The 25,303-nt window shown below is 40.1% G+C and overlaps 1 protein-coding gene across 1 annotated transcript in view; it reads right to left on the minus strand.

Moving 5' to 3' along the window:
• LOC122970930 (signal transducer and activator of transcription 5B-like) overlaps nt 1-23,051 on the minus strand; it is a 35,836-nt gene extending 12,785 nt beyond the window's left edge. Inside the window, exons 1-12 of the mRNA XM_044337293.1 lie at nt 22,844-23,051; nt 20,270-20,404; nt 19,682-19,838; nt 15,779-15,868; nt 15,455-15,632; nt 14,303-14,433; nt 11,684-11,835; nt 11,197-11,352; nt 3,517-3,696; nt 3,172-3,259; nt 2,344-2,466; nt 2,061-2,153 (exon numbers count right to left, since the gene is read on the minus strand). Of these exons, the coding sequence (XP_044193228.1) occupies nt 2,061-2,153; nt 2,344-2,466; nt 3,172-3,259; nt 3,517-3,696; nt 11,197-11,352; nt 11,684-11,835; nt 14,303-14,433; nt 15,455-15,632; nt 15,779-15,868; nt 19,682-19,838; nt 20,270-20,397 (1,476 nt within the window). The 5' untranslated portion in view covers nt 20,398-20,404; nt 22,844-23,051. The remainder of the gene's footprint in view (nt 1-2,060; nt 2,154-2,343; nt 2,467-3,171; nt 3,260-3,516; nt 3,697-11,196; nt 11,353-11,683; nt 11,836-14,302; nt 14,434-15,454; nt 15,633-15,778; nt 15,869-19,681; nt 19,839-20,269; nt 20,405-22,843) is intronic.
• Between the last annotated feature and the right edge of the window lie 2,252 nt (nt 23,052-25,303).

Here is a 25,303-nt window from a genome sequence, read left to right on the forward strand (position 1 = left end):
CAAAACAGCGCCCCTCTGCTGCGTGCATTACAATGTGCAGCTGATGTCCTCTGCTCTGTCTAGTGGTCAGTGAGATGTATCAGTTAAAGCTTCGCCTGGCTTCCTTTAGAAAAAAAAGTAAAAGTTTTAGCCAATCAGAATTAGGCCAGGCTTGACCAAGTTCAACACAAATGGTCAATTCATTGTTAAAAAGAAAACCTCTCTTACATCAGTACTTTACCTGTGTGTAGCAGTAGGTTACCTTTCTTTTATTATTGTGGGTTTTCTTGTTATATGGTCCATCTAATGTTTTAGTCATTGTTATTTTGCAAAAGGTTACACACATCATTTTATATATATCCTGGGATGATCACTTAGTTGTTGTCTTAATTACTTCACTTTGATACTGCAAAGAAATGGCATCCACTCTTATCATATGAGGTCCATAGTCTGTGCTGTGTACTAGTGCCACCTACTGGGATATTAGCAGTCTAAGCATTACAGCAACATATTGTAGTAGCACTGTGTTAAGCAATTAATTGTGATATTTATACGCAATTGGGTGTGTCTGAGGCAGCATCATGTTTTAGTCTGTATAGATAGTGTGTGACTGTGCGTGCATCTTTTAGAGCGAACAGCATTGTTGTTTCTTGCTATTTGCAGTTATATTGTTGCAGATGTCCCCTCATGGGGGTATGAACATAATTCCTCTGTTACTAATAACCAGTGCCTGTGGCTGTGAGAAGTTTGCACGTGTTGTTGTACAGTATTTGGAGAGAGAAGATAAGTCACACCTTGTGTTGTTTTGTAGTCCACAAAAGCCTTGTAAATGTTATTGTTCCCAATGAATGGGACATAAGTGCAAATGAGAAGCTTTACCCCAGTAATGGCACTTGTTCATTCTGGTTTGTGAATGCAAATAACTACAATATCTCCATGCGATCATATGGAGATTTAATCTCCATATGAACGCCATCATATGGTGATATGATCTCCACACCAAGCTGACTGGATTCCTCGGTAATATTTTCCACGCACCACCACTGCTGTTTTCGATTTTCAACTAAAGAAAAAAAACAACAACTCAAAAATGACTGCGCTGGGTCCATGTAACACTTATCAGTTCAATTTTCCATTTAAAAAATGAAAAATAGAAAATTGAAAAACTGAATTCAACTCACAAACAATGGTATTTTTCATTTGTCAGATCAATGTATAATTAAGATTTTGGAGTCATTTTTCTAATTTTCTATTTGTGGAATGTGCGATAGAAAAATGGAAAATTGAAAAATAGAAAATCAGAAAGTTTTCATTTCTCTTAGTGTCTTGGGCTGCCTTAGAGTGTGGGTCTAAGCGAACCACATAACCGTCTGATTGGCTGGTGGGGCCGCTTGTGTCGCCTATTATCACGTCTGCATTTAAGGACTCTTAATTAATCTGACAAACCAAAAAATACAACTTTAGAAAATTGAATTCAAATGTCCAATTTTCTATTTTTCATTTTTTATATGGAATATTGTGCTGATAAATGTTACATGGACCATGTTGCACCCTGCAGTCTGTTCTCTCACAGACTCTTCCCTGTCTCCTCCCCGTTTTCCCTGAGTCAGGTGTAAAATTGAGCAGCCCTACAGTTTTTTGTTTTTTGTTTGGACAGTACGGAGCAGAGAGAGAGAGTGGGACTGGTTGACTGGTTGGTGCGTTCTTCGGGGCAGCCAACCTGTCAACCTTTTCCACTGTTGTCTGTCCAACAACTACACTGTACTTGCCTACCAGCTAGCACATAAAAATAAAGTGCTATATGTCATCTTTTAAACAACATATATCCAAAACATTTTAGTTTTGTAAAACACAGTGGAAACACAAGGCAGAGCCTAGAACCTAGACCTTACAGGTTCAAGTTCAGGTTGTGGGTCATTTAGTTCCTGTAATAGAAAAGAGCTATTTGTTATGCAGTACCTGACAAGCTGAAACACTGTGTGAGGTTATAGACAAATATTATTTGATATAGTCACCACCTGCCATGGTCTGGTATAAAAAGGCCATTGTGGAAACAGACCATCCAGGAGCAGCCAACTCACCGGCTCAGCAAAGGCGTTGTCCCACAGGACTGTTGCTGTGGCATTGTTGTCCTGACTACCATGGACAATCACTACTACAGGCAGTGATAAGGTCTGCAGTAAAGACAAAACAAGAGGCAACAATAAGAGATTAAAAAGAGAACTCTTTAGACTCATTCAAACTTATCAGTTATTACTACATGGTTCATACAAAAGAATATTTGACTTGGAGAGGGCTTAATAAAGCCCTAAAACTCATGTTAAATTGTAGTTAGTATTTAAACAAAAAAACACATCTGATTACTTTGACATGGAAGACCAGCTCGTTGCCCCCAACGCTGAACTGTGACTCAAACAGAACCGTGAACTTCTCCTCCGTCACTGACTCTGCACCCCGACGGTCTGAACGTTTGATCCGCTTCAGTGACTGTACACACACACACACACACACACACACACACACACACACACACACACACACGTGGGTGAATGCTTTGTTTTGGTGCTGCTAGATCTTAGGTATATGATATACATCATTTTTACGCTGATGACATTCAGCTATATGTCTCTTTTAAATCTGATGAGACTGATAAACTATCTGTTTTGCACAATTGTCTAACTGCCATAAAGGATGGATGGCTAACAACTTTTTACAATTAAACTGAGGTAAGACTGAGGTCCTTATCATTGCTTCAGACAGCACAGCTTCCAAAGTTGCTCAGTGTAATGGGTCCCTCATTTCAAAATGAGTACATGCAATGAACCTTGCAGAATAAACATGTATCACACAATTGGGACACGGCTTGTGTAATCATTAATGTGTGCATCAGTGTGGGAGAAAGTTGTAAGAACAGGGAAGGATATGTGTCTTAAGTTGTATATACCATATACCTTCTCCTTTTCATATATTAGCTATGCTATATCACTGTGGTTTATTGTAAGTTGTCTAGTACAATAATGTGTAGTTCTATTTTTAAAGGATGGCAGAACGGCTTTCCCTTATTCAGATAAACAACCTCAAAATAAAGTTAAAAAAGTTAAAAGGGTGCTTTACGACATAAAAGTAAAAATCATTATGTGCAGAATAAACTCTAGACAAAGTGGAAAAACGACAATAACCGATAGAGCTTACCATGTTTCTGAAGTGTGCACTGAGAGTGCTGGTAGCCTGGTGATACTCCATCACACAGTTGTTGTTGAGGATCTCTCCACTGCTTTCACTACCAAGGCAAAAGAAAGCATTCTCAGTGACAGTAGCTGGAGATGTCTTCAACAAAGCAGGATTACCCATTTAACCTGTTCATCTCACATGATGACTAAACCACCATAAAACTAATAAAATCATTTGTTTACTTTCTGGGATTAACCAATTAATTGCCTTTTTCATATCCAACAAAGTTCCTGCTAATATTACTCACTATTTTAGAATTCCATTAGAATTTATGGATAAGTCCTCATACTGTTGTATGGTCCTCACCTGTGTGTACTCTCATTCTTCAGCAGAGCTTTGGCCTGCTGCTCACTAACAATGACAGCTTTGACCTGAGGTGGGTTCATGTGGACATTGAGCTTCCCTCCCACCAGGAGGCGCACTGTGGCTGCAAACTTGGTCTGGGTCTTTAACACTTGGGGTGGCTGCTTTTCAATGATGAAGGTACTGAAGAGAAGAGACAATGATATGACATGATTGTAATTTTCTCCCATGAGATGATTTGAGTCATCCAAAGGCAGCAATACTGATATTTGGACATTAGCTCAGTGTAAGTTAATGTGATGTTTTACAGCACAACACAACACAGTGACACAGTTACACCCCTGGTATACAGAGACCAGGGAGTGCAGTGCATTTAGGGACCAGTGAATATCACTTTCAATAATTCTGGATGCAAGTGAAAGCAAATCAGTTCATTATTTGATGAATACTTAAGCAAGTTCAGAAAATTACATAGTCCATTATTTAAAGGTCTAGTGTGTAGAATTGAGTGGCATCTAGTGGTGAGTTTGCAGACTGAAACCAAATGAATACCCCTCCCCTTATCCTCCTCTTCAAAGCATGTAGGAGAACCTACAGTGGCCGTGAAACTCACGAAAAACGTGAAAGGCCCTCTCTAGAGTGAGTGTTTGGTTTGTTTACTCTAGGCCACTGTAGAACATGGCGGTGCAGCATGGCGACCTCCATGGAAGAGGACCAGCTCCCTATGTAGACATAAAGGGCTCATTCTCAGGTAACGAAAACACAGTGATTCTTATTTTCAGGCAATTACACACTCATTAAAACATTCTTCGGAATATTTTATTTTATTTCTGCCAAGTCTGTTCCACTAGATGCCACTAAATTCTATACACTGCACCTTTAAGCATATATGACATTTTCACCAAGTGAATGTGAGGTTGAGGTTGACATGTTCCAGGTTTAGTAAAAGTTATGAAAACTTTGAACTCTATGGCTCAACACATAGAAGACACTGTCAGTCTGTAGTGAATGTAGTGTCTCCTAATTAAATGATACTGATGTTTAAACATCATTTAACTGATCCAAGGAGGGTTTGAATTGAGGTCAAATGGACTTGGTTGTAGATACTTGAAGACGTTTTGCCTCTCATCCAAGGGGCTTCTTCAGTTCTAACTGACTGGTGGGGACTCCCAGGTATTTAACCAGTGCTCCTGGTTGTTGTAACAACATTCGTTGGTGTCCCACCAGTCAGTTAGAAGAGAAGAAGCCCCTTGGACGAGAGGCAAAACGTCTTAAGGTATCTGCAACCAAGTCCAGTCTACAACCATCCATGACCTGGATGACTGAGAATCCTCACAAACATCATTTAACTGACTCCCTGCAGAGAGAGAGTGAAACAGAAAGTGAGCATGTGTGGGTGAGCAAGAGAGCGAGCATACAAAGAGAGGTAAAACTGAAACTTTACTTTATCTGGTAAGTGTGCAATGTAATTCTGGGTTAATTCTGTGCTCATGCAGCAGCCATGTAAATGTGGAACTACATTGCAGACTGAGTCTCTGATAAAGGTGACAACCAGAGATTAGAGAGGTAGAATGTGTGTACATATATGTAACAAGAGGACTGTAAATGTTTTTACATGACAATTGTGTGGATTATTACTTTTAGGATGGGTATTGAATATGCAGGGTTTTTGCTTAATCTTTGTTGTAGATATGAATAAAAATGCAAGTAATGTGAGTGCCACATCTTAAGTCATTTATCCATTCATGTTCAGCTGCATATCTGGGTCCATGTCACAGTGACAGAAGGCTGAACAAGGTAGCCCAGTCATCCTTCTCGCCAGTCTTTTAGCTCCTTCCCAAGGCATTACCAGGCCAGACAGGACATATAATCCCTCCAGTTTGTTCTGGGTCTGCCCTAGGGTCTCTTCCCAGTTGGATGTCCCTAGACTGCCTCCACAGGGAGGCATCCAGAAATTAACTTGATCAAATGCTGAACCACCTCAACTGTCTCCTTTCAATTGGAAGGAGCAGCAGTTCAATTTCAAACCCGTTCCAGATGTCTGCACCCCTCACCATACATTTAAGTAGTCTAACTGATTTCTGCTGCTTGTATCCAATCTCTTTAGTCATCACCCAAAGCTCAAGACCATAAACTCAGCTCCCTTTTCACCATGACAGCCTGCTACAATGTCTGTATCGCTGCTGATAACAAGCCAATCCGTCTGTTGATCTCAGGTTATAAGGCTATTAGGCTGCATTCAGAATGGAAACAGCCCTGTGGTAAAAAATTGCTGGGGACTGCGTTGGTGGGGGCGTGTTGTTTAAGATACCACAAAGACAATGAAATACAATCTAGTACAGCAGGAAACAGCGGGTGCACTCCCCAGTAGCAGTGAGGATGAACACACCACACCTAACGGAGTATTTTTTAGAGCGCCCTCACCACCATCAAAAGTCCCACGCAAGTGAAAGACAAGGCAAGGGAGGAAGGTTAACACACATGGTTCCCAGTCAGAACCATTGAGTCATGCAAACCACCAGACAGACAAACAGACAGGACAGGATTCTTTGATAAATATATCAGGTATCTCTCTCCCACATTAATGTCTCTTTGCTCTTGGGGTCTTAGTTTTGCACCCAAAAATTATGCAAATCATTTTCAAACTAAGGTCGACTTATTTAAATTCTATAGGAGTCTGATACAATACAAAAATCTGATACCAACACTGGCCCTTTAAAGGAGTTTAGGCCCAAGTCCACATTTTGTCCTAAGTAACAATGCTTGTTTGACAGCTTTTACCAACAAAGTTTCTTGTGAAGTTGAATCCCTCTTCCAAACTGCCAGATGTCCCTCTAGTTTTAATTTGACCAAACAGGAAAATGCAGCCTTGTGTTGCCTCTCTTATAGTGATGACCTACTGGTAAAAAGAGCGGATAAGGGTAGTGCTGTTCTGAATATTCTTTCATCCAGTCCTTTGGAATATATAAAATGGGAATTGGAGGACACTCTGAATAATGCCATTGAGAAAAAGTGGATAACAGAAAAAGAGCGGGACTTGTAAAAAACAGCCCTAAGATACCTACTTCTTACATGTTACCCAAAATACATAAAAATGTATCCAACCCTCCAGGCCAACCCATTATCAGTGATACAGGCTCCATCTCCTACCTGCCTCTCAATACATCAACCATTTCATTAAATTAATGAATGTCCTTACCAGGGTCGTTGAGATTAAAAACATTGGTGATGCATTCATGGTCACCATGGATGTTACATCCTTATATGGTAACATCAAACATGAAGAAGGTCCTGAAGCAGTGAACCACTTTTTACAATCCAGAACAGATGATAATCCACCTAATGAAATAATTCTGATGTTAGTAGAGTGGACTCTTAACTACAATGTATTTGTGTTCCAGGACAAACTGTTTAGGCAAAAATATGGCACAGCTATGGGCACCAGTTTCGCTCCTAACTCTTCCTCGAACTCTGGGAGGAAAAGTTTATCCTGGGCCCTTCCAACCCTCATAGGGACAAAATTATCTGGTATGGAAGATATATTGATGACAGTGGTGACCTACAAGACGTTAAGGAATTAAGGTCCAGCTGCCTCAACTCTGCCAGTGACAGTGTGGAACTCTATTTAGAGTACAGCCAGAGGGAAAATAAACTTTCTGGACATAAAAATATCCTCAGGGGAGCTGCGTACTGCAATTTTTCACAAAGATACACACTGTAAAACCATTCTGTATGCTGACAGTTTCCATCCCCCTCAACTTATCAATAACATCCCTAAATGGACAATTTCAGCATCTTCGACGCATTTGCAATCAAGAGGAGGACTTTAATCTAAAAGCTGCAGAAATTAGGCTACGGTTTGTAAAGCATGGGTATGAACATAAGGATTTAGAAGCATCACACCTTAAAAGTTAAATCTATGGATAGGAAGAGTCTCAAAAACAAAAAACATCACATCATTCAAATATCTATTTTCTGTCAACTTACAGTAAAGAGTCTGCTCAGATCTGCAATGTCATCAAAGAGTATAATATATAAAAGATGATAATCATCTTGTGCGCATGCGTCTGCGTTGTGGTTGACCGCCACAATGGCATCTACCAAAGAGTAGACACATATAAGATAATATGTCAGTGTTCAGGAAATGCTCCTGAACATTTCAGGGATAGACTGCATGTGTGAAGGGGGCTTAAGTCTCCAGGACTGAATGATGAGGTAGACTTTGCGCCATTTCTCTAATATCCTTGACTTTCTATGTGCTCATACCCAGTAGTTAGAAACTATTGTGAAAACTTTAATATTTGCTCATTTAAATATTATGCACATCTAATGTCCAGTGACTGTAATCCATATTTATAGTGTTTTTATACTTAAACATTTTACTGCCTCTCACTTAGGCATAACGTAATATTCTTCAATCTGGCAAATTTGGATATTTATTCCTTATACATGCCTATTTTGATTTGCAATAGACTTAAGCACTTGCTTTAATTTTTTGACTATTCTGCAGGGGATCTACACTTGAGCTTCATGGAATTTCCTTTTTTAGAGCATAAAGCCCTTACTGTAACTTATTACCTCATTGCCTTTTGCCAATTGTCTTTTTATACATATATATATATATATAATCTTTTGCCTGGTTTCTTATATATCTTTATTTCTTCACTGAAATTAATTGAATTTATTAGAGTTGAAGTTAGTGGAAATTTCATGTATTTTTGGGGCACGGACATATATTTATTTATTCTACTTTTTAAAATTTTTTTTTTACACTTTTCTGAATACTACTACTTAATAGTATTTGTTCGGTATTTTCAGGATTTAATATATTTCCACGTAATGTGAATCATTTATTGTTACTATGCCTTATTGTGGATTCACATTTCTTTGGCATGTATGGAGGCCCATGCTATTGTCTTAGCACCCTCTATTGATTATATACTAGGGCTGTTTGAAAAAAATCATAATTACAATTATTTTGGTCGATACTGAGAACATGATTATACAACACAATCACTCATTGACTCATGGAACAGAAATGCTTCCATTTTTTTAAATGTATCAATCCACACAGACTCCAGGACATGTGCGAGTGACCTGCATGTCATGGAGACCCTCTGCGTTTTTTTAAGCTCCGAGTCCATTTCTGTAACATTTAGTGAAGTGTAATCTGCACAGACAGCTGTTTAAATCACACAAATATCCCGCTGTGTATGTGTTTTGAACTTATTAATGGTCTCTGATGGTTGATTGATCAAGGGTCCCAGTGTGTCTGTCAGCTCACATATTTCACTGCAGGCAGATTCCCTCACTTGCTACAGTGGGCGGGGAAATAAAATCAATGAATCAATAAATACAAACACTGTTGACTTCTTCTCACCGAGCCGATATGAAACTATTTTGGTTCAGTAAATTTCTGCTGTCAGTCAGCCTGGTGAAGGCAGTCTGGCCAGCCACTGTCCTCTCAGCTCCCCAGGAGCTGCTGCTGATAGCCAGTTCTGTGGACAGAGACACTGAACGCAGGTCGGAGTCGGTGTGGATTGAACAGACGGAAACGCGCTTATGCACCACTCATGTCTCGCTTCCTATGTGGATTCCCAGTGAGAGTGAGTTTCAGCTTTTAGAGAGGAGTAAAAACGTACCGCTGTAAAGGAAAGGGGTGCGCTGGATTTATAAGAGACATTCCTTCTCCATGAAGGAGAGGAACGAGGTACAACACTAGGTTGCCCCCGCTTGACTCGGTGAAGAGCGGCATTCCAACTGAAGGATAACTGTGGTGATGGATGCATATATGTGCATATAGGCCTCACATACGTCACCACAGATCATCTCGTGTTGTACTTCGTTCCTCACCTTCAGGGAGAAGAAGTTGTACTCATAACATTTTGTTTTTCTCCATGGTTGTCTGCACCACTTAGGACAAATATCAAGCAAGATTTTCTGGATTCATCTGCCCCCGATAAAATCCCCTGTTGTAGGAGGCGTCAGAACTATGCGGTGCTGTAAACTGCAACCCAGTAAGTCGAGTTGGAGGGACAGATTAATATGTTTATGGATTATCAAAACAAAGCAAAGAAGTTACATTCATGTTACAAAGTAATCCACCAGGAATGTGTGCTTGCATGTAAGTGATTGGCTCTGTTTTGCTCTGTTTCCCATTCACTTCTATTGAAGCAAGTCCGTCAGACAAATACTAGCATGCATTTCCCGTTTTGGTGCGGTTTCCAGTCGGCTCTGGTGGTTTTGCAGGTCAGAGTTCACCTTTGTTCAATTTTGACTGGGCGGATGTGCTCTGTTGGCCCATAGAAACACTGCTGCACTGTGTTTGGAAATGGAAAAGATATTATTCTAATGTTTCACCACTTTTTTTAGAACATTAACACACTACCAGACTACAAACTAGAGTGTCACTCTTATACACGATTTACACATTGTGATTGCTATGATCAATATTTATTTATTAGCCACATCAGAAACATGACATCACATCCTTCTTTGGAGTCCAGTGCAGTGATATTTCATGGAACGGAAATGTCAGTCACACTCAGCTGCAAACTACAGATGTATAATATATTGGTGACTGATATATTATTGCCCATTAAATAGGAAAATGTAATTATTGTTATTGTGTCTAATAATACGTAGGGAGTAGGGATGCCACTAAAAACCCGAGTCTGGATGGGAATTTTCTAAGCTCAGGTCTTCTGAGGGGGACTAAGTGTAGCAGAATGGACAACATGGTCTTAGTGTAAGTAAGGGTAATGTCAGTATAGTCTTACCTCCCTTATTCCCCTGCTGGCTATTGGTATGTTGCTACTGTTTCCAAAATGAGAACAGTATGTCACTGTTGTTCCACCAGCAGGTATGTGCACTGCCAACAGGTGGGCACTGTGTAAAACTTGTACCTAATGCCTTAACATTGGACTGGAAGATAACTTTAAGTAACAGTCACTGATGTGATGAATGTTATATTTTCTGGTGACTAAGGTAGTGGAGCAAGCTATTTGGCTGATGGAGTGTAAAATGTTTGACCTTTAATGCCAGCTATATGCCAATAGGCATAATATTAAAATACCGTTTGCATTTATTTGTTTATCTAATTATTTAATGTAAGAAGTGGTACATATCAGTGGAACATAAAGCTGATGGACAGTTGCATATCTGCATGTTTGCATCCCTCTACATTATTAGCAAAAAGCAGAGATGCAGTCCTGAGGTTACCTTACCTCTACAGTTTCTGTATAAGAAACTGTAGGCTGAAACTGTACAGAAACTGTGACAAGGCACAACCCTGGCAGGACCCAGCACCCACTAAGAGTGTGCTGAAAATACCACTTATTCCACTTGTGCAATGATTGAATGCACTGTAGAAACGGCCCCACATCATCCCCACAAGTTACCCTGTGGGACACCATCATAAGACTTCTCCAAGTCCACAAGGCCCTCCATTATCCTCACAAGAGTGAAGAGCCGGTCCACTAATAAGGACAGAATCTGAGCTTTAGCATTCAGCCACAGTCTTCTGTCTAGCACCTTGACATAAGACTTCCTGAGGAGGCTGATCAGCATGATACCGTGAACTGGAGCACAACCTCCGGTCCCTTTTTAAAATGGGAAGTAATAGCTCTGTCTGCCAGTTCTGGTACACCACACAAAATTGTAGATGTTAAGTCTAGTTCTCACCTGGTAACCAGGGCGGAGATGATATCAGTGATGTCAGCATTGAGTTTGGTCAACAGTTCTTCCATGGGGCCTGGGAGAGGAAGCTGCTGGGTAAGATGTTCACAGCGTCGGATCTGCTGCCGGTTCTGCCAGATCAGGTCAGCCAGCTTCTCACACCTGGAAGACAAGGAGAAGACATGGAAATACAATCAGAGAGTTGAAATAAAGGGGAAGAGGAGAAGATAAGACTGCCATCACTTTCTGGGTTCCACTATGTGAGTATATCTATGCATATAAAGTATGTATTCTATAAATTCATGTGAACTATAATGTTTTATCAAACTTATCAAATTGCCTTAATTGAAAGGAACATTTTATATAAACTTAACTCTATATCACTAATGAATTCATGCACTTGCTTGAGGTAGGTAAAATTATTTAATAAAATCTCTAAACCTATAATAGAAAATGCCAGTCAAAATAATTTATATGTATCTCCAGTATGTACCAGGACTGGAGGACATCCAGTCCTCCCTCATGAGGACCCCCATTGCCAGCCAACTGCTGCCTTCTCTTCCACTGGATGAGCTCCTCATCCAGGATCAGAGTCTGCTGCTTCCTCAGCAGGGCCAGGGTCTTCTGGTGTTGTTCTGACAGGTCCTGCAAACACACCACCAGACACACGCTGAGAAACATTTGCAGACGTACAGAATAGTCAGTATGTTAATATGCACACAAGAAACAAGCATACAGGAGGAAATGAAGTCAGCAGGAAATTTGACTGCATGTTTACATACACCGTAGTAACCTGACTACTGTCAATTGTCTGTATGCTGCTGTGTTTACTGTTCAGCTATGGAAACTGACTTCTTTAGACTTTAAAGGGGATATTTACCATACATGTAGCAAATTACCATCAGAGCAAAAAATTTTGAAAAATTCTTTAGGTTGATATTTACTGTTAATAAGCCCAGTCGCAATTAATCTAAGATAAAGTACCGCAAAATAAGACGTGATATCAGGGTTTACTGACACATCTAGAAAGTAACAGAATGAAACCAAAAGTGTTTTCTGCTGCTGAACTTTGAATATTGGATAAAGAGAAAATGCTTTTGGAACTAGCAAACATGTATTCATCTTGTAAGAGGGACGCTGTGTGTGAGGACATATTTGTCAAATAGCCAAATTTCATCAGCTCAACAAAAACATCTATGACTATAAAAGTTAAGAAAGATAAATATTGGCAAAACCTTTATACTCTTAGGACAAGATTATTTCTATAAACATAAAAAAGAACAGGCCTGCTTAATAAGTATTACTGTCTGCTTCAATCTCATCACACTGGACTGGAGCTGCTGTAAAACATATTCAAGCAGGGGGGAAAAAGAAGGTCGAGTAACTTCTTAATATTTGCTGCAGTATTCTTTATGGCTATCACTTTAGAGTTTTTTCTTTTAATTGTCTAAGCTATATCTCACTGTTTCTCTCTCTCTCTCTCTCTCTCTCTCTCTGTCTCCTTCCTTTCTTCCTGCCACTCTGCTGTCTTCTGAAGTCTTCTTTCATGCACATGCTCATATGTAAGAAGCTGATTAGAAACCCAGATAACAGTATACATGGCCAACAAATCGGTTTCCTCAAGAGAAATCTGGCTGGGAAAATCAAATTCAGAGACTAATTTTTTGCGTTTGCGCCTTTACTCTGCAAACATGTGTCCATGTGCACTACATGTTATGTGTATGCAGGGTTTACTTATGGTTCAGTTAGGGCTGCATGATGTATAAAATGTCTACTTTGTGGAGATTGAGTAATTACAGCATGCACAAAAGACGTTACCTTGCAAGGCAGCTGCAATCGTGAGATAACGAGATCATGCGAGAATCCGTCTCGTCAGGTTTCAAGTTATGCACTTGTGTCCAAACCACTGTTGGTTTGGACTAATCAGCGTCTTGCATGATCTTGTGATCTCACTAATTCAGCTGCCTCACAAGGTAGGACGGTGATAGACAGATGGTTCATCTAATCACCTGCCAAGTATTTTTTTGAAAGTGCCTTCCAAAAACTTTCCAAGGACGACTTCTCAGATCTGGTTCTATGTAACAAACCATCTGGCAGGTCAGGTTACAAAAGCTTATTTTAAGTTAAAAAGTAACATAGATGATAGTTGCTATATTAGCCTTCTTGAGTCATGTCAGCCCCGTAAACCATGACGTGAATACTTATAGTCCATGGTTACGTTTTATGGACTCGCCGCAGTTTACAGGACTGTCATGACTCAGGACAGTTAGCTGACTCTGGCAATGTCATAGCAGATCTAGAGATCACATCTATGAGAGGAACAGGCTGAAAAAAGACTCTGCACACTGACCTGAGCTCTCAGTTTGTGTTTGTTGACAAGATATTATCTCTGACTATGTGATGTTAAACTGTGGAAGTCGACTGAACAGTCTGCAGATTCTACTGTGTTCAGTCTATCCCTGCTGGGTAACTAAGGCCAGCTAGCTGCAGCCTGCAGGTATTGGGCAATGTCTTGTCAACACAAATGCAAAGGAATGTGAAGATGAATTAATGAGCAGACATTCAGTTTCTGCTGTCTGTACTCACACAGATCATTAAATTGGATGATAAAATGTTTTTTAAATATGCATAATGATGAAGCTCTTCCTAGTGATACAGGTCTTTTATTATTCTTGCTCATCTGTTTACACATGTGTCTTTAGTCTTTTTGTATTTGCCCTAGAAAAAAATATGTTTTCATGTTCAAGGACAACAACAGTGTTGCTCACTTGTTGAATGTAGAAGAGATTTAAGTTTCCCAGGACAAACTGAAAAGTGTTTTATGTAATATTAGTATTTACGTGGTGTAACTGAGTCAAGAATCAAATTGAATCAAATCAGGTGGCAATATCCAGCCCTACTAACAGCTGACTAATACATATGCAAACAGACTTTCTCGTTATATGTTGTTGAAGAAATCAGATTGCCACAAAAAGCCAATAGTGACCTGCTTACTGAAGTACATGTTGGCACTCTTTCACCTAGCAGACAACAGTCTCTTTCTGACTGTAGACATTCACTGTGTGTGTGTGTGTGTGTGTGTGTGTGTGATGAGTAAGTAGCGTCTTCATACAAGCCTGTATTTCTGTAGTGTGCTGGCCTCTCTGGTAAGCCAGGCCTCCACAGTGGCCCTTTTGCTCTGTAGGGTGGTTTCCCGCTGGCTGCGCTCGGCTTGAGGCAGTGACCCCAGGCTGCTCAGCTGGGCTGACAGAGCAGGAAGCAGGACAGAAAGACAGACAGAGAGGACATTACAAACACCAGACACAACAACACTGATAACTTTATCTATCTGCAAGGCATGTCAGCAGTTAACCAGCCCCTGGCTGCAGGTCCTTTTCTGTAAAGATAGGTGTGACTATACGAGGCTGATGATGCTTGAAACCTCGTAGGGCAGAGAAACAAAATACCAAACTTGAGCTGAAACATCAAGTTAATCTTGTGGTGTCATCAGGGCATCATGTCTTGGTTTGGTTCAAAAAGGAGTGGAACATTTGATTTTTTTGTATCTTGTATTTGGTCAATTTACGCATAAGCCAATGAATGGTCAGTGGGTTCTGTGTTGCTTAAGGTTACAGGTGTATCTTAAGTATTATGTTGGGTAGAAACCATAGATACTGTAAAAAAAAATATGGACGTAGCCACCATGACGTCACCCATTGGTTTCTAAAGAGCGGTTGTGAAGCTCAAAGTGGGCAGCTCCAGCCATCACCATCTTGGTAGTGCCTGACTCTGCCTAACTCCCAGCTAAGCCAAAATGGGCAAAGAGGTGGAGCTGAGGCAGGTCAAATGAAGCCTGGTTGCTGAAACAAGCCACCTAGTGGCTAGGGACCTTTCACTCAAAGTGGACGTGGTGGCCTTAATTATGCATAACTTTATGGCTTAATAAAATTTAAACAGGTGAGTTAAAAAAATTCACCCCCCATACAGTTGTCATGAAAGGGGAAATAAACTATAGGGACCAAAACTGCTTTTTGTACCAGGCTGTAAACATGTTTATTTCTGCTGTAAAGTTGAGAATTTTAACATGGGGGTCTATGGGAATTGACTCGCTTTTAGAGCCAGCCTCGAGTGGCCATTCGAGAAACTGCAGTTTTTGACTCTCCTGCATTGGCTTCATTTTTTAGTCCCGGAGTTTGCCGCTTGGTAGAAATTCATCTTTAGTATTAGTACATGATTGTCTACATTTTAGTATATCTAAATGTGTGTGTATGTTCCTCATCCTCACCCTGGAGGCGCAGGTTCTCCTGGTACTGGATAATGAAGTACTCCTGGCTGTGCTGCAGCTTTCTCAGTTCATTCTCAGTCTCCTGTGTGGCCAGGCGGAGCTCCTCAAAGGCCTGGTTGATCTGTTGATGCCGCTGCGACAGGCTGTCCATGGCCTGCCCCCCACTCCCACAGCTGGCCTTAACACAAATCATTTAAATGGTCCATATTTACTCCAGATGTTGCCGTCTTATCGTCCCTTCAGTTTGGTTCTTCAAATAACATGACACTTAATATGTGTAATTCTTGCAGATGATGGCACATCAACACCCCCTTCAACACTTACATTTGTAGTTTCTTGAACCAGCCTCTGCTCTGAGTGCAGGATGTGTTTTATGCAGCGCACTAGCTCCAAAGGACAGCGGTCATAAGTGCTCTGCAGAGATATCACACACACACACAAACACATCAACCAAACATTAATCAGATTAATTAGTTAAATCCAATTCCACCAACAATTTGGCCAATAATGTTAGAGTCAGAGTTCTGTCTGTCCAGTTGACTTTCATAACTCAGCTCTTATTAAAGACAGGTTTACTTTTGTTATTGTTGGAACGCACTTGTTTACATTTCTCAATGTGAAAATAACTATTATAGTGGAAATTCCTTTTTGTTTAGTTTTAGTTTTTTTGCTTGCTCTCTCTCACTCTCTGACATTCTCTCACTTTGTGTTGGGAAGATAAAGAGAGTGACACCATGCATGAACCAAAACTGACATGTTCCAGTGTATGAATACTAATTCACACTGGAACTATTCTGCTCCACCACCACCACCATCCACCCTCGACCCCAGCCACCACCTGTCAGCTGGGCTGCAAGGACATAGTCAATATAAAAACAGTCCATGGTACAAAACAGGTTGTGAACACCTTTTTGATGAAAATAAGTATTGCTTATATACTATTTTACAAAAGTACTTAAGTAAGTACAACAAAAAGTTTTTTCACACATGGAATATGTAATAGTGCTGGTCCACAGAGGGTCTGGTATCACTGCTGTCACTGACATGACAGTGAGCTCATGATATGAAGGAAGAATATTGTTCCACTGTTCCATTCCCTGAAGCTGTCCAGTGTAGAGCAGCTCCGCCTAAAGCTGAAATGATAGTTTCTGCATCCACAAATCCGCGAGGGTCAGTGTGACATAGATTGCATCATCAGAGGGTGTGCGTGTAGGCTCTGTGCGGACATCTGCGTACCTGCAAACTGTTGTGTCCACACGGACCTGTCCGCACCAGTCAGCACGGTCACAATGCTGACGGCGATCTACTGCGCATGTGTGAAACGCATCCTCCAAGCGGATCCCAGAAGGTAGTATTAACAGACCAACTACCCGTCTGTGTATACTCCATGGAGTATAAATGAAGCTTAAATGCCAGTTTTGTCGGAGCAGGTTCAGTTTCTACCGAGATCTGGTTACACGATTTAATGTTTTTAAAAAATATTTTATCAGCTGATAACTGCAGGACAGTGAGAGAGTTGAAGAGCTGCATGGGGAGAAGTGAGGAGGATTTCTGTTGTTTTTGTGGCTGCAAGCAGCTTTTCCTCCCACAGACAGTCGCAGACAGAGAGACCCCCTCCAGCCAGCCAGCCAGCACCATTATAGCTGCTCTTAGCTGCTGAAGTTAAAACTGTCTCTCTCTATCAGCATATATATACGAAAATGAGCACGGGGATGGGGTAGGTGCTGTTATCATTCTACCATTTCTATAAATGTCATAAGGTAGAGAACTCCCAAATGGTGGACTCTACGTCAGCGTTGGCCTCGCCTTTTCAGGGCTGATTTTAACAGCAGATGACAGGTTGAGCCATTTTCAATTCATGAAATGCAGATTTTTAAAAATTAGGGTCAATGTCAAAATTAACACCAGCATTGATGTGTTTCATCATGGTACAGTCATATCATTTAGTTTACAGCTCAAAAAAACATGTTTTAATGTGCAGGACATCTTTAATTCATTAAGCCCATTGCTTCTACAGTTCAACCTCAGCTTAGTCTCACTGGTTTCTGCCTGGATTAAAACCATTCAATATATTAATTCCTTATCATTTTAATTGATACGTTTGCCAGTTTATACATATATATGTGGTTCTCAAGAAATAATAAGCAATCAGCGTGTCCCGAACAGGCGCTGATAAACCTGAAGCAACAGCTAACTGACTTCACATTCACTGCAATATTTTTAAAGTCGACCGAAGCTGGCAGATGGGAAACAGCCATTTTGAAATCTCACTCTGACTTCCGTTGCTCTGCAGCTGGTCACTTTGTAACCTAGCAACAAATGTCAACAGACAAATATGCAGACTAAGCAAGCACAATGAGAAGATAGAGCTGCTGGCAAGCCACAGTTTACTAATCAATTTTCCCCCCGTGGTCACATTTGTTATGAAGCTCTTCCTAATTATTTAGTTTTGTTATTTCAAAAGCACAAAATACAGTACGAACATAGTCTGTATGAAGGCCATTTGAAGTTACATAAAATCACTTCTCAGAAGTCCAGATAGCATGGTAGTAGGGATGGGTGTAGAAGGGTGTCTTAAGTATGGGCCAAGCGTACTGGAAGATGTGTTCATTTTTGATAATGTTTCACCACATAAAAACAAGGTAACATTTAAATGAACTACCTTTTTATCTTATGTTTTCAAATCTATCAAAATGGAAGACATAAGCAATAAACATTGACATCTCCCTATTATAAAAATCAGTTAAATATGTTGTTACACTGCAGCTAAGACTGGTGACAACAGCTCACAGTTGCCGGTTGTCATGGTAACACATCATGTGTTCCAGAACTTTCCAGGTGTACCGCAGTGTTTCCCCTATATTCATTCAGTTCAGTCAGTTCAATTGTGAGCGCTGCTGCTAAAATTTCACACAATCATTAATATCAATAGGCTACTAATGATTTTCACTCACACACTGTGCGAGCACAAAACGCCCTACGTTACTGTGGAATTATTTTGAGTCATCCTCCCTCTCTTCATTCTTCAAAGGACATCTATGCGTGAAAGGTAAAAGAGTAGCTCCTTAACGGAGCTTTTATTTGCATTTGTAGTGAGAGTGTAAATGAGCGTGTGTAGTTGAAAAAGTGACATGAATGCGAGGGAAGCAGAGGATAAGGTTAGCAGTAAGTTGTCAGTCTGGCAGTAAATGTACAGTACAGGCTACAGTGTGTCAGTTAATAAATGATACAGTACAAGACCTGGTAAATACTCGTCTATTGAAGGGAGTTAGCCCCGAAGTTAGCAACAACACGTTAGCCTAACCTGATCAGGCTCATTTAAAGTGGACTGACTTTTAAGGTGGACCAGCAATTTTCATTTTAGTGTCAATCTCAGCCACTTTTTAACAGAGAACGGAGAAATGTCTGGCTGATGAGTATCTTTAGCTTTTCATATGGACCCCCGACCCCCCCACCACCCGAAAGCAGTCAACCTAGGGGAAACATTGTTCAGCATTCAAAGACTGTGATGGAAGGATTTGTCAAATAGTCAGACAGTTTGGGAACCACTGTTTTAGGGTATGGAGTAGCATTAGCAAATGCTTAGGTCAGTAAGTAATAATGTTGGTTTGACTTTCCTCTCTTTCTTTTCCAGCCTGACAATTGACCTAAATATAGTACATCATGGATGTATTAACAGAACTAGCAGCTGTGTTCCAAGATGGCACTCATTCATTTCAATGAAACTTGCTTGCCCGATTAATACACCACAGAACTTTTTCAGGCTTCCGTCTAGGTTTTTGGGCCCATAGAGCATGAGCTGACTTCCTGCTGAATCCCCACACACATAATTGGCTTAGAATTATTCACTGATACAGACTTTTTACACTGTTTGCACCCAATGGCTCAAGAATAAGGATTTATTCCAGAGTATTTGTGATGCTCAGAAAAATGTACTTATGGTTTTTCAGCCTTTTGTAATGATTGTACAGGAAAACATTTTTTGGTTCAGTGTTTTAGCATCACCCTTAGGACTGTGGCCAAAATACATCAGTGAAGGTAACAGAGAAATCCCACAGGATATGACAACAGGAAAGGTTTGTTTGAGGTGACAGAGCATCACTACACCTGAGCAATGAGGCTTGCTTCATATTACCTGCACTAAATAGTTTTCACCGTAATGTTCCAGTTTATAGTAAAGTCTCTGGACAGGTTCATTTCCCTTGTCTTACAGTAGCTGGCTGGTACCTTGAGCTGGTTTGCGTAGTGGCCCAGCTTGATCTTGAGTAGAAAGCCATCCTCTCCTCCCTGAAGCTGGGCTTTCCTCTGCAGCTCAGCCACTAGGTTGTCCAGCAGACGCTTGGCCTTGGCCTCCTCTGCTGGGTTGTCCAACTCCACCGAATCCCTATGAAAGGCACAATTACATTTAGAGTTTTAGGCAATGTGAAGCAGACTGCAGACTGACTGCAGTTATGAAGGACGAATGGATGAGCTCACCAAAAACTATGTAACAAATAGGCTTTTCTATTAAGTTTTAGTGTACTGAAATGTATATTCACTGTTGTTTAAATATTGTACAGGTTTTTAGACTCTGACAGGAATAATATTCTGGGGCAATCATGAAAGTTGTTTTTGGTGATTATAAAAGGAAATATAAAGACAAATATATAATTTCAGCGAAAGGAAGCTTCTATCCAAAGAGATTGGCACAGCCTTTGAAAAATCCATACCATTCAAACTTTACTCCAAATATCATTTCATGGCCCAGTGAGTCCTCACCGAACCTGCAGGTGGTGTGCTATTGGAATAAAAATAAATATCAACATCACTGCATACCAGAGCTGGCTCTCAATCCACTGGGCCAGGTAATGTCGCACCTCGATGGGGAAGTGCTGACCGTACAGTGCCTGCATCTGGTGCAACGCCTCACCCTGCAGCTGCTGGGCCTGGATCCACATTGCCATGGTGCTCTTGTGGAGGCAGGAGGATGGGGGGAGAAGAAGCCAGGGAGAGGGGAGAGGAATAGAAAGAGGGAGTAATAATGAAGAAGATGACCAGAGAGAGATTTAGCACAGAGGGGTAAAAGACAGTTAAGTTGGAGAGAAGATGATGAGGAGGGAGATAGGAGAGTAGAGCAAGAGGACAGAGTTATTACAATGTTTTATTGTGAACACAAAGATGCTTATAGACACATGGATGCCTGCCAGATAGGGGAAACATTGATATCAATAAAAAAAAAACACAAATAAACACCTTGCAAACTGGTAAGCAGTTCCAAAGAGATGCAAATGAGCAGCAGTAATGAGAACAAAGCCAGTGAACGAGAGAAATAAAACATTATTTTCTGATTGTTTCATGTTGGCTACATTCTAAAGCACAAACACTCAACAGATGATTTACTGTGGAGACAGATGCTCTTAGGTTCAGTTTCATTTTCCTCCTCTGCGTTCTTCCCTTTCGTTCATTCATGACATCCAACTCATGCCGTAGTAAATACAAAGAACAACAGGAGGACTGTGTTGTTTTTTCCTTGTGTGTGAATACTGCGTTTCAAGTGCTGCCATCATTTTTTTAATTCCTCATGGCTCCAATTTACATGATCTACCTGATTTCTCAGATGTGGTTGTACATACAACAGGGACTTTTAGTTACAAGTTTAGTTACAGACTTTTGACAGAATCTCATTATTAATTTTTTTCAAAGTTTGTTCTGGTTAATGCATTAGTTTAATTTGTGAGTGAAAGTGTAGGTAATGAAAGTACTGTTGGTATGCTATTAAAGGTCCAAACAATCCAAACAAAAAGGCCTAGGTCACAGTAACCCCCACTCTTCCCACCAAACACATCACCCCAGCACCATTATCACTCACTAAATATGGCGTAAAGCTTACTGTTTACAGTGAATCTGTGCCATGGTGTTGTCAAGATATCAAAATGCTACAGAGACATTAGAGCCAGTGGTACATTACCAAAGAGCTGCACAGATCAGCAAGTGGTTGCACCATGGAGATAAGTTACAACATAACTCTGAGTAACAACTAAATAGTTACATTTGCCCCTAAGGGAAGTGTAAATCATAAAATGTCACAGAACCCACTAACGGTACAGTGCAATAAACGAGTTGCAACAAACCAACACCTTCCAAACTGGTAAGCACTTCCAAAGAGATGCAAGTGGTACAGCTACACGCACACACACACACACACACACACACTATCCTGACAAAATCCTACAATGTTTCACCACAGCAAGAATACTTTACACGTCCTACAATACAGCTTCAGATCATTTGTTATAAAACCCCTCTTTAATTTGGTACACTGATACAAGTTTTCAAGTTCTCTTGAAAACATTTAGAATCAGCATGTTACTGTATATAGTATCCTAACACAGACACTTCAAACATTATCTGTCCAAGTGCTCAACTGCATATCTGTATATATACTGTATATATATATAGATAGATATATATAGATATTAACTGCACAAAAGGAGCCCCACCTGCCCCCTCCATCTGTCCATCCTGCCCACCAACCAAACAACACAAGAACAAAAAGTCAACATTACCCAGCATTATTCCCCAATCAGAGCTGTGTATATCAGTTTAATTAATTTGACTTTTTTTTTTTTGCATCTGACGGCTCCTTCCTTTATCGAGTATTTCCAGTGACCCTTGGGAAGCCTTTTCCACTGTTTTCCCGTGGATTCCTAGATTAATTTAATAACAAGGCATCAATTGTGTTGAGCACCATTAATCTGAATTTAAAACCGTTCCAAATAAGTATCCAATAATTACGAAATCCATTGAATAGTATGAAGTTGATAGGGAGTTTCCACCTCAGTGCAAACAATGTTTTAGCAATTGTTAGACTTCAAAGTATTTTCTAAGATACAGTTAGACTTGGTGACACGTAACAATATGCCAAGTTTGGTCAAACAAACTAACTAAAATCGAAACGAAAACAATAACGTGTTTTTTGACAAAGCACGTTCTTCAGGCGACAAACGTTAAGTTAGATGAAAGGAGAACAGTAGTAGTAAATTTATTACAGTCATCTGAATTAGTTATAGTATTACCTTCTCCGGGTGCAAAGGAGAGCGCATCGGTCCACAGCCGGGAAGCTTGCTCTCCAACAAGTTTGAGAGATAGCTTAGCTTGCTAACATCACTCTACAGTGAGATTAGGGATTATATGCAGCGAATTTGCAAATATCGTACTCTTGAGCATATGTAAAATTACACACACTGAGTGGGAAGGTGGTGAATTTACGTTACATCGGTTACATATATATACATAACGTAAGATAGCTAGCGAAGGTAAGCTATTATTAGCTGATATAGTATGTTACAGCACTCGACAAAAACTTCATTTTCTTGCGATACACGTAGTATAGTTACGTATGTAACTCACCTTTTAAGAGACTGCAGCACAGCTTTACAGCAACACCATGGACAGCGGACAACACACACACACACGCACACACACACAAACACACACACACACACACACACAACTTTTGAACCTCGCACAGGTTATATGGCGTAAACTACATGTTAGCTACATCGCCAACTACTTTATCGCATTCTGGTTTCTGGTAAGGCAGCTGTTGTTGACCAGCATAAAGCCAAGAATTAATATTTAAAACAGCTTCCGATTTCGAATTTCAAAATAAAAATGCTGTGCAATAACAATGATCTGTTTAACATCTGTTTATGAATTGGTTATTACTGTGTATTTTTGTTGTAGGTAGCTCTGCATATAATAGAATAAATAATAAAACATCTTTTTAAAAAATTATTGGTGTCTTCTCACAATAATTTTAACAATAATAATTTTTACGTCTTTATTGTTGGTATAGAAACCCTCCATTTCCGATCATATTCATGCTAACTTCAGCAGGCTTGATGCGGTCCTGCCAGCGTCCCATTTCCGCTAACAGCCCCGCTAACAGCCCCACCTCCGGCCCGCACCGTCCGCACCCAGCTGTGTCAAACTCAGAAATCTGTGTGCGTGCGTGCGTGTGTGTGTGTGTGTGTCTTTATGTCTTTATTTATGCGGATGAATGATGAATGCAGCTAGTATGATGTGGACAGTCTGTGATGATGCATCAAAATGAAAGAAGGTAACAGGTCAGATGAAAAGAGTGCGTGATTATATATATATATATATATATATATATATATATATATATATATATATATATATATATATATATATATATATATATATATTCATATTTCCTTTTAAAAATAATTTTATGGTTCTATATATAATATATGATATTATATATGGTATATATGGTATATTGCTCTGCTTTCCAATTGTTGTACCCTGTGGCTGATGATAATTTTATTGCTCTCTGAATATGAATACACAGTTGCCTTGGGTTAGAGCCAAACAGACAAGTGACAAATTAAAGGAAAAACCGGTACAGGTCTGAATGCTTGACCCTTACAGTGAGGGGATCCTGTGGCTCTGTTATGCTTTGGGGGACATTTTGCTGGCATGGATGACAATGCCTCCATCCATAGGGCACGAGGGGTCACTGAATGGTTTGATGAGTATGAAAATGATGTGAATCATATGCTATGGCCTTTGCAGTCACCAGATCTCAACCCAATTGAACACCTATGGGAGATTTTGGACTGATGTGTTAGACAGCGCTCTCCACCACCATCATCAAAACACCAAATGAGGGAATATCTTTTGGAAGAGCGGTGTACATCCCTCTTGAAGAGCTCCAGAGATTTCCTGCAGAATCAATGCCAAGGTGCACTGAAGCTGTTATCGTGGCACATGGTGGCCCAACACCTTACAAAGACAAGGTTTTTCCTTTAATTTGTCACCTGTCTCTCTCTCTATATATATGGTGATTCTTTGTGTCCTGTCCACTTTTTCTGCTAACATTCCATAGAAACACAGAAACTGTGAACCAAACAACTTTTATTAATTAAATCATTAGTGGTTAAGCAATGAAACATTATACAGGAATCAGTTACCAACAAAACAAAAGCAAGGAAACAGTTAAGTGTGCACTACATTTTGTGTTCATAGGCCTCAGCACAGCTGTATGTTGTTACTGCTCTGACAGACATGGCATTGTTAATCCACTTTGAAGTGCTGACCATTAAACCACCAAAACATTGCCACAATTGTGCATCAAAACAAGCTAGAATACTTTATCCTTGCTTGCATCTAAGAGTGTCAATTTCATTTGTTGCACTATAAAATCTGTGCAAACATTAAGTTATTTGGCCCAGGAAGCTGTTCTAAACGCAGAAGATGTGCAGGCAGCAGAAGGCAAAAGGCTCTCTGGTAAGTAAAATCAAAATGCATCATGATCTGCAATGGCAGTGATTCACATTGTATTTAAAAAAAACAAAAACAAAAACAAATAAAACTGTGATGTGTCACAGTAAATTTGGGCAACAGTTAAGTAAAACTCTATTTTCCCTTACTTTGGATTCACAAATTTATCTTGTGCCTGTCTCTGTGTTGGCCCTTTGATAGACTGCTGATCTGTACCCCCTCTGTCCAAAGTATGCTGGAATAAGTTCCAGTCCATGCTACCCTGAACAGGATTAGTTTAGAAAATGCATGGATGGATGGAAATTTATCTTGAATATGCTAAGAAAAAAATGCAGTCAGAGCAGAGCATTCAAGAATGAAAAACATTAATTCCTGAATTCATTCTTGCAAGGCACTCATAGTATACCACGAGTAGTCGTGAATAGGTAAAACATATTTATACATCTTGTTACAAACAAGTAAATGTGGGTAATAAAGTAAAACTATGTGGAAACATTTGAATGAAATTGTCATTTGAATGACAACAGTTGGACGCTCTTGGGAAATGTGCCTTCAATCTGG

This window comes from Thunnus albacares, chromosome 20 (assembly GCF_914725855.1).
Source record: "Thunnus albacares chromosome 20, fThuAlb1.1, whole genome shotgun sequence".
Taxonomy (NCBI): Eukaryota; Metazoa; Chordata; class Actinopteri; order Scombriformes; family Scombridae; genus Thunnus; species Thunnus albacares.